At 40.9% G+C, this 9,500-nt stretch overlaps 1 protein-coding gene across 3 annotated transcripts in view; it reads right to left on the bottom strand.

The window, feature by feature from the left end:
• Positions 1-9,500, bottom strand: part of LOC102208930 (axin-1-like) — a 22,716-nt gene that overhangs the window by 10,239 nt on the left and 2,977 nt on the right. For 2 of the 3 annotated variants that reach the window (XM_005744552.1, XM_005744554.1), the window contains exons 1-6: positions 5,629-5,789; positions 4,027-4,708; positions 2,307-2,500; positions 1,944-2,099; positions 663-797; positions 444-540 (exon numbers count right to left, since the gene is read on the bottom strand). In XM_005744552.1, the coding sequence (XP_005744609.1) occupies positions 444-540; positions 663-797; positions 1,944-2,099; positions 2,307-2,500; positions 4,027-4,638 (1,194 nt within the window). In that variant the 5' untranslated portion in view covers positions 4,639-4,708; positions 5,629-5,789. Of the gene's footprint in view, positions 1-443; positions 541-662; positions 798-1,943; positions 2,100-2,306; positions 2,501-4,026; positions 4,709-5,628; positions 5,790-7,269; positions 7,436-7,956; positions 8,093-9,500 lie in introns of those variants that run through there. The other variant, XM_005744553.1, reaches the window with a different exon arrangement.

The raw sequence follows: 9,500 nt of genomic DNA, 5'->3' as shown, positions 1-9,500 counted from the left end.
ACACACACACACACACACACACACACACACACACACACACACACACACACACACACGAAACGGCTTTTCAACCCACATCGATCACAATGCTGAACCAGAACAACAAGAAGGGCCTTACTTAACATATTTATTTACTTGTGCATCACTTATTTATTATCGTCATGATATTTTGCACTGAGCAGGATGCCAAGCCCAAGTTGCTCTCCAATGCATCGATCCGTGTATGAATGATACACTGAAAGCACTTAAACATAAAAAAAAGTATGAAAAATACGAACAGGTGTGAATTTAGCAAAGATTACAAAGTTGTATTGTCACATAAAAGCCTAATAGTGTGCAGAAAAACTTTAAAACTGCATTCCAGTGTCAAATTCTGCACATATTTCACTGTGCATGCAGCAATACAAGAACTGATATTGCAGCGAATTGCTGTTTGTACTCACAGGTATATGAGGTAGGGGCACACGTCCGTTGGCTTTGGCACTTTCATGCATCTCTTTACGATGCTGTTTCCAATATCTGTATGGAGGAATACCATCTCTACACAAACACAGAGGGAAAAAAAAAGATGAACAAAAATCAATTACAGATCTGTAACATTTTTACAAAACTCAAAAGTGTAGTATTGTCCGAGGTGCAGCAGGCTGTCTGTGAGTACTTACACACTGCTGTCGGTCAGTGACATTGTGTCTGCATCGCTCGACATGCTCTGCTGCTCACTGTCATTGGCACTGGTTGCTGGAGCCCGCGCATAACCCATGTTTGCGTAGTATGGGTTTATCGGCTCTCTCCATGGCCTGAAGAAGAATTGAGACATCGTGATTCATGTGAAGGAGCCATGTTAAATTTTCAGGGGTTCTTACAAAACATTCGCACCAGTTTTGTTTTTTTTTTGCCTTAGTCATGTCTGATATGATGCTTGTGAATTGTGCTAAAAAAATGTGTTAAAGGCTTCAAAATTGTGAATTCAAAAGTGTGAAGCGTCCCGATTAAATACACAAAATGGAAAAAAGGCTCAGAAAGTTTGGCTGCACACTACTTGTGCTCATGATTTCGCAATAAGACAAAATGCCACCTACTCTTGATATAAGTGGGTGTGCTGCAAAGATTCCCCGAAAAGAGCTATTTGCAATCTTGAAAGGGTTACAAAGAAGCTAACAGAAAAAAGTCTCAGCCTTGCCACATGAATATTTCCACTATAAGAATATCAACAGGTATTATATATTATTACTTATTATAATGAAAAATATTATACATGTATTTTGGAAATGTTTGTAAATGACAAACTTTAATTACCAAAATATTACTCTTGCATAATACTAGGTCATCTACACCGCTATACACGAAACAAGAAACACCCATCGTTTCCCACGGGACATGATAGGGCATGTGATTATGTACGCGCACATGCATGTATGCAAGTGAAAGGAGGGGCACTCAAGCATTTTAAAAATGAATAAACATAACATAACCCAACCCAAACAAACATAACCTGACATCTACTTAGTAAGAACATATACAGAAACAATCAACAGCCTCTCCACAAAGTTCCTCCTCAAACAGATCAATTCTGAGTCCACTCTCTTAGACTGCAGCTGGTCCCTGTTCTGTTCTGCAAGTCTCAGAGAGCTCAGCCCAGTAGCATCAGCTCTCCGCCTGCTGTGGGTTCTACTTAGAGCTGAATCTAGGGCTTGCATCAGATCTCCAGAGAACCAAATGCAAACGTAACCAGCTGCAGTCCAAGTCTGTCCAACTGCAGGACATGGGAAACACTAGATGCAAAGGATCGAAGCTGACTGGTTAGCACAGAACATTCAGATCTAGACTATGTTTTGTTTTTTTTTTAATTGACATCGCATGGAAGTTTCAATAAATGTTTAGATATTATTTATGTTATGACTGCAAAACAGCAGGCGTATACACACACACACACACAAACACACCTGTACTCCCTGCTGTCCTGCCTCCTCCTACTGGCTGAGGCTCTCTGTGGTGCCGTCTGCATCAGCAGGGTCTGAGTCAACCTGCAAGCTGGTGTGTCTCCACAGTCGTCCTCATCTTTCTCTTCCTCCACTTCCCTCACTCCTCCTCCTCCACACCTAAGACCACATTTATGTTATTAAAAAAAGTCAGATGAATTATATTACTTTTAAATATTTAGACAAATGAATTTCAGCTTCAAAACTTTGTTAGAGCTGTTCTGATCAGCTGAGACAGATTAGTGAAGTTTACAGTTAAATCCTATGCAATGCATCAGAATTGAAATGTGGTATAACACAAAGTCTCAGGTTCCTTTCTCTTCTCACCTCCACTCCTCATCCTCAGCGAGTGTAGGCAAATACCCAGAAACAGGCTTGGCTGGTCCTGATGAAGGGCTCTGATCACTGGGGTTTGGCTTTGGGCTTTCTCCCCCTGTCCGTGTGTACTCCAGGTACAGATCTGACTTAAGGAACAAAGGGTAGGTGTTCTCCTCGATTATGGTCTGGATCTCTGTCTGAGCCTGGAACACACAAAGACCAAGTTGGTACAATAAAAATGAAGACATTATTTCTCACCTCTCACTAAGTTCACTGTGACACAGTGCTCCCAGACTGAAAGGCTTTGCCCTTTCAAACTATATATTTCATGCCAAATGAATACTCATTACAGACCAACACAATTACACAGGATATACCAGCATTTATGTTAGAGACTACACAGCTAGGCTAACACCTATTCCAGACTGAAAAAGCAATGTGTGTCAAACCACATGCAAGCAATAAACCTGAAAGGGTCAAAGTGCATCCCTCGATGTGGCTTGGCACAAGTCAAGTTGGTTTGAATTCTAGTTGAACAGTACACAGCTTTGGATTTTATTACTTTGATGACTTGCGGAGAAACAGCAACGGAAATAAAATCAAACGTAAGTCTGTGGAACAGCTATAAAGAAAGCTAATTGAAACAAGCTTCATTTGGTCCATCACAGTAATACCCATGCATTCTTACTCAACATAACATTATTAAGTATACTCTATGAGACTCAAGTCTTTAAGACTGGTGATAGAAGTCTCATAGAGTATACATGTGGTCTCAGCATTAAGAAGATAAAAATGAGCAGTCATCTACGCAAAACTGAAAGTGTTCAGGGTTAAAGAGGGCAGAGAGGAGCAGATGATCCTTTGGTGTGGTTTGCTCATTAAGGCAGAAACAAAACAAGGAAACACAAATCTGTAGTTTAACAAAACAGCGACAAGTGTGTGACTTCTCTTGCTCTTTTACTTTTCCTGTCAGGATGAATGCCCCCTGTCAACCACAGGAACACTGTCAGAAGATCAGAAACTGATTGAGGTACTCAGGAAGTATAGCTGCACTTACACCGTGGGAACCTGGGTAAGCTTATAGTTTGAGTCACTGTTCCCTCCCCCTAAATAAAACCCTAAAGTCAATAAAGCAGAACTGAACGGCCCTGACAAATCTAACACGTTTCAAGACAGCAAAAGCTCCTTGTTCTGAGATTGTTTTAAATATTCAATGGAAATGCATACATGCAAGAACAAACTCTGTGAATTATAAATATGCTACTTTCCATGTTTTTAAATAAAGATACTCACTACAAAATCTGATCTGTATAAGGGCTGGTTAAATAGATATGGCTTTAAGTTCCTTAAATCTGGGAGTAAATATTGACACTAAAATTATAACGACTTGACAGGAATAGATCTAGTGCAGTGAGAAGAGCGAAAAACATAAGTTCCCAGCACCAGTCAACTGAAAGCACAGCCATATGAAAGCCATTGTCTGATTTTTTTTTTCATCATGAACCATCTTGCCAACATCCACAATTCAGTTTCAGTTTCCTAACCTGTCGGCCTGCAACACTGCTTAGCATTGGCACCTTAATGGCTACAGTTTCCATTCCTTAGCCAAATCTGGCCATTTAAACAAACAAAATAATAGCTGTCAGGAATGAATAACAGTATCTACTAGACTGTTCTCTTCAACCTGACTGGCATTCTGTTAAATATTACAATATAAAATTCTAATAACCTGTTCAAAAATGGCTGCATCGGGATGCGGCTTTCCCACGCAGTCTCTGATGAAGCTCTTGGTGGCAGCTTTGATCTGCCTGGAGACGATCCCATTCCCATCTACAATATACTTTCTGTAGATAGCCTTGGCCAGCTTTGCCCTCTTGTCCTGGCTGGTCTTCCTGAACCCAGAGCAGGCAAACCAGAAGTCGAGAAGGTCTGCACACCCTTCCTGGCACAGGAAGGTTCTGAACAGCTGGGTGCCTTCCCTGTCGTCCAGGAGGGAGTGAAGTGACTCGGCCCACTTCAGGTAAGGAGGGGTTGGTGAAGCAGAGCCCTCAGGTTCATAGCCCAAGTCCAAGTCAGGGCGACGTGGGGTCGCAGACGAGGAGGAGGGTGTATAACTTGACGGGTCCCCCATTTTAGACGACAGGGGATAGCCTGCGGTTTGGGAAAGGGTGTTTGGACGGGTGCTGACTGACTGGACTGGGGTGTCCACGTCTGAGCCCTCCTCACCAGGAACCGGGGGCCGCGGTGCATCCTCTGTAAAGTGGGTAGGGGCACTCATGGAGGCCACAACCCCACCCCCGCCCCTGTACCCGATCCCATGCAACTCTCTGACAACGCTCATGTCTCTGATTGCACAAGGCAGAGGTCAGATATTCCCCTTTAGCAATGACTTGGCTGGCAAACAATTCACCCTGCAATGGAAACAAGAAAAGCAGTTAGATGTAGTAGTGGAAGGTGATGACTCAAATACAAATATTATTGCTAAGGTGAGAATGATGACTTGAGTCACACCTCATCACTGAACTGTGTCACCCCACTAATACACACACAGTATGTATATATTTAGAGTGCGAGAGATCACTGAGTAATAACGTTAGATGATGAGCAGACACACGAAGTATGATACTAACAGTATGAGACTCATGAGAATATAGTCATAGAAACTGAAAATGCAGCTAGTTTGTTAACTTGGCATCTAAACTTACTAGCAAATACACCTTAGTTTAAATAATCTCGTATTTCTCCAACTAAATCTCCAGTTTAACGATGACGAACTCAACGCGCTTTACTTGAGTATCCAAGCTTAAGTTCACCAACAAGTTTATTTCGCCTGTGTAGCAGCTAGCTTTAGCGCTAACTCCTGTCAAATAACACGCTCGGTATTGCTGGACACTGTTTTGCAAATAACCAACTAATGCTAACAAGCTAAAATGGCTAGCTAGCCTTGTAGCAATGCCACCACCAATGCCAGGGCTTTGAAGTGAGAATCTCATTCATCTTGGCCTGCAAAGACTGTGGGGGATGGGCACCGAAACAAACTCCACACAACACGGGCCTCCGTGCAAAAAAAGGAAAAAAACTTCAGCACTAGAGGAAACTATAAACGTACTCGTAAAGAGCACATTTGTACAGAAGCAACGCAAACTTTCTTGTTGGTTAACCCCAACAAATCTAGTCTCATAAGATCAAACAAAACAAGAAAGCGAGGGCACGTTTCTGACTCTGCTGGCTGCAGCGCCAGCTAGCTTGATGTGTTAGCTAGTTTTGATTAGCTGGCTAGCTTAGCTAGGTCCGTTAACGTCCGTGTTTTCCACAAAAGTTTACGTCCTACCGTCTCTGAAAGCCCGTTCCCCGTAATCCGCTGCATTGGGGATACTGGCGCGAACAGTGTACTCCAAAACGCAGCATATGGATAGCTTTTGAGATTAAATATTAACGAAAATAACCCGTCGTCTTGCCCTTAACTCCCCATGGTGGCTGCTTTCAGAGCAATAATACAGAGCGAGTACGTGAGTGCACGCCGACTGTAAGCGGAGCGTAGTACGTTTCTAGAAATGCGCCGGATAGAAACGCCAAACACACGAAAAAATACCCGAGATTCTTTAATCTTATCCACGATAAATGCAGCGATACGTGAACGTTATTATAAGTGTCCAGCGTGCATAATTTTCAAATAGTTACAAGAATACAAGAAATGTAAAATTATTTACTATGCAAGGCAAAACTGACTGATGCAGCATTTTGATTCTGCAGCAATGTAGAGCTAATTCAAATTGTTTTATGGGATATTTACTGAAAATGTGTTTGTTTCAAAACCAAAGTATGACCGCCAAGTCAATGTAGTAAAGTACAACTAGACTCCAACAGCATTTATGGAAAAAGTAAAATGTGCAAACTGCGCAAGGTTTAAATATCCAAGTAAATTTAACCTATTTTAGAAACGCACCTAAATCCTGCAATTTAGCAAAGAGAAATTAGGTTCTTCTTACTTCTGATATTTTAATGGCTTTGCACTTAGAAGGCAGGCCATATGGTAGTGTAGAATAGTGTAGTGTAACTACACTATTCAAAGGCTTACTTTGAATGTTGCCAGCAACCAGTTACAACTGGAGCTTTTCTGACAATGCTCAATCATTCTCTGATGCATTAGTGTATGTATGTTTTTTGAATTATGTATTATTACTATGAAATGTATGTTAGCGCAGGCCCTTAACTGCTATTATTACCATTTTATGAACCTACTTAGTTGCAGGTAACAGTGCAGACATATCATCAAGAAACATGCAAAAGTATCACAGGAAAAAAAATCCATCTGGAACCATAAGTGTAGTATTATTACAGATTATATGATTATATTATTATTGCAATGGCGACTTTGTGTAGAATGATTGTATGTAGGTAGCTATAAAAATAGTGAAAATCTTTTTACTCTTCTGGAGTAAAAAGTTGATACTACTGCTTCTCAACACAATGAGAAAGACATGTTAAAAAAGTAAGCTTGAAGTATTTATTTATGTATTCATTAGTTTATTTGTTAATTTTCACCACTGTGGGTACATTAAATGAGTTATGAAGAAGAGTTTGTACTTCGTGTCGGTTCTATATGTCTCCGTTCTATGTCAAGGTAACCAAAAAAAGTGCATAACGGCGCCCCCATTGGCAAGAACGAGCAATTTCACAATATCTCTAAATGAATGGAAGTGTAATTCAAACGGTAGCCTTTTAATAGACTCCAATAAAAAAGTTATTCACGATAAGCCGACTGCACCGTACACTGTCACGCACATTTAAAAAAAAATGTGGATGAAAAAGAAAAAACAAACAAATAAATAAATGAGCCAGAATCCCCAAACAGCACCAGGGCACCACAATAGATCAGGTAGGCTACGGCTCACTTTGCTCCAGGCAATCTGTGAGTCTAAAGGTGAGACAGTTTTTGAGCAACGCGCGATGACAAAACAAGGCGACTCACCTCTAATGCGTCTTTGCGTCTGAACAGGTGTTCAGTCCGAAGAGCCCATCTCTGCCGGCGCAGTGACTCACAGGACAGAGGGAGCACGCTGCTGCCGCCACCTGAGCATGTCACTCCTCTCCGCCGGGCTGTCAGTCATGCAGGAGCACCGAGCTCCCACCGGCTGCTGGAGGGACGGAGAGAGAGAGAGGGAGACAGAGAGAGAGAAAGAAGGGTGTGTGTGTGTGTGTGGGGGGGGGGACTACAGTTATCAGGCTGAATCAATATTTCCAAAGGCTCGTGGGAAAAAAAGAACACCTGAACGTGGCCTTATTAAATGTTATTCCACAGATGTGTTGCAAATATCTGATATGAGCCATGTGTTACTGCATGATGTAAATTTGCCTTACACGTGGATTAAACTGTCACGTGTCTTAGTAAGTAACAAGACTAAAGAAATTACTGCACACACTGCCAAATTTTTTAATTTCTATAATTAGCAAGAATGATTTCAATTCACAGCACTCCTCGTCTTTGACAACAGCAAAAACATGAGAAAATACACTAATGCAAATGTCCATTAACAAATTGTTTTTGGTATGAATTTGAATCAGAAAATGAAAATAGCCCATGCCAGTAAAATCAGAAGAAGCAGCATTTACTCTCTTTGGAGATAATAAAACCAAACCAAGGATGCATGGAGCTTACTATGCCTCCTGAGGGGCCGTCAGGCCAGCTGTCCCATGTGAAGGAGAGCAGGGTCCGGTGGCTCAGGTGAGGTCCAGACACCTGTCCTCATCTCTGCCCACTCCTCGATGCACTGCTTCTTCATAACAACTCGAAGCTGGGAAATAATAACAATAATCATCATCACCATCATCCTTCCTGTTAAAAGGGAGTTTGTCCTTCCCACTATTGCCAAGTTCTTGGTAATAAGTGGTTTACTGATTGTTGGGGGTTTTCTCTGTATTATTGTAGGGGCTTTACCTTACAATATAAAGCATCTCGAGGGGACTGTTGCTGTGATTGATGCAGTATAAATAAGGTGAATTGAATTATTAATTTTATTATTTCATATGAGATTCAAAAATAAATTGTAACCCTCTTGTATATCTGGTTCTTTTATTTGATCGTGTATATTTGAGCAGAACAATATAACAGTATAGTTTTCAACCCTTATGACATGACATTGTTGGTAAAAAGCTTTTACCAGTCACATGAATTAACCGTGTGCAACTAAACACAACAGATCCCTCAATTTCATGTTAACTTACTACTACATGTGAAAATCCTGCTGTGTAAATGCTCCACTTATGTCATAAGAGCTGATACTTCTTAAATGTAACTCTCTTAATATTGGATACAGCCTACATGTTGCGGTCAAAGGCTAATAAAAAAAATCATATTTCTAGACTAACCCAACACAATAAACGCCTCCGTTTATTTCAACATATCCAGAACAAAATTATTTTCTTCATCTTGATTTTCATTTCTGTACATGTTCACTGTACCATTGTAATATATTTACATTTCAAAGATATTATTATTATTTTGTTAGCATTGTTTAATTTTGTCCGCCCTTTCGACGAGTGCCGTTGAATCCAACAAAAGCACGGTGAAATTTCCAGCACTTTAACTTTAAAACTCTATTTGGCATGCGCCATTTAAAACCATGTAATCGTCTCTAAACAGATAATCGCTGTGAAATTGTCAGAGAAGGCTTTCAGAGGACAGTAATGAAGACGGGCGGCAAGGTTTAGCGAATGGCAGTGTGTTTGATTGGCAGACTTTACAGCCAAGGCAAACACACTTCATTATGGAAATGTATGCACATTATTTTGGCCTATATCATCAACAGTCAACACACATACACTCGTTGCACCTGCAGATACAGGTTCTTGTGTGGTAACAGGCTGGTGTTGTCAGGGCTGCTGTGGTGCCCCCGGAGACAATGAGGGGAGAGGGAAGAAGACAAAGAGAGAATACTGACGAAGATGAACTTGACCTTTATGATGTCTTGGTGAGGAGGGGTTGGGGGCATGTTGGTACTTATGAATCTATAATGAATCTGAACTATGTATGTGTGTGAGTATTGCTGGTCTGTACTCTAAGCTGAAGAAAGGTCATCACACAAGGGGACCACTAATACACCTGGTGCTATCTATCTATCTATCTATCTATCTATCTATCTATCTATCTATCTATCTATCTATCTATCTATCTATCTATCTATCTATCTATCTATCTATCTA

The sequence above is a fragment of the Pundamilia nyererei genome, unplaced genomic scaffold, assembly GCF_000239375.1.
Source record: "Pundamilia nyererei isolate P.nyererei 1_Seehausen unplaced genomic scaffold, PunNye1.0 scaffold00145, whole genome shotgun sequence".
In the NCBI taxonomy this organism is placed as follows: Eukaryota; Metazoa; Chordata; class Actinopteri; order Cichliformes; family Cichlidae; genus Pundamilia; species Pundamilia nyererei.
The sequence above is the reverse complement of the archived record's forward strand: the minus strand, read 5'-3'. Positions and strand labels throughout refer to the sequence as shown.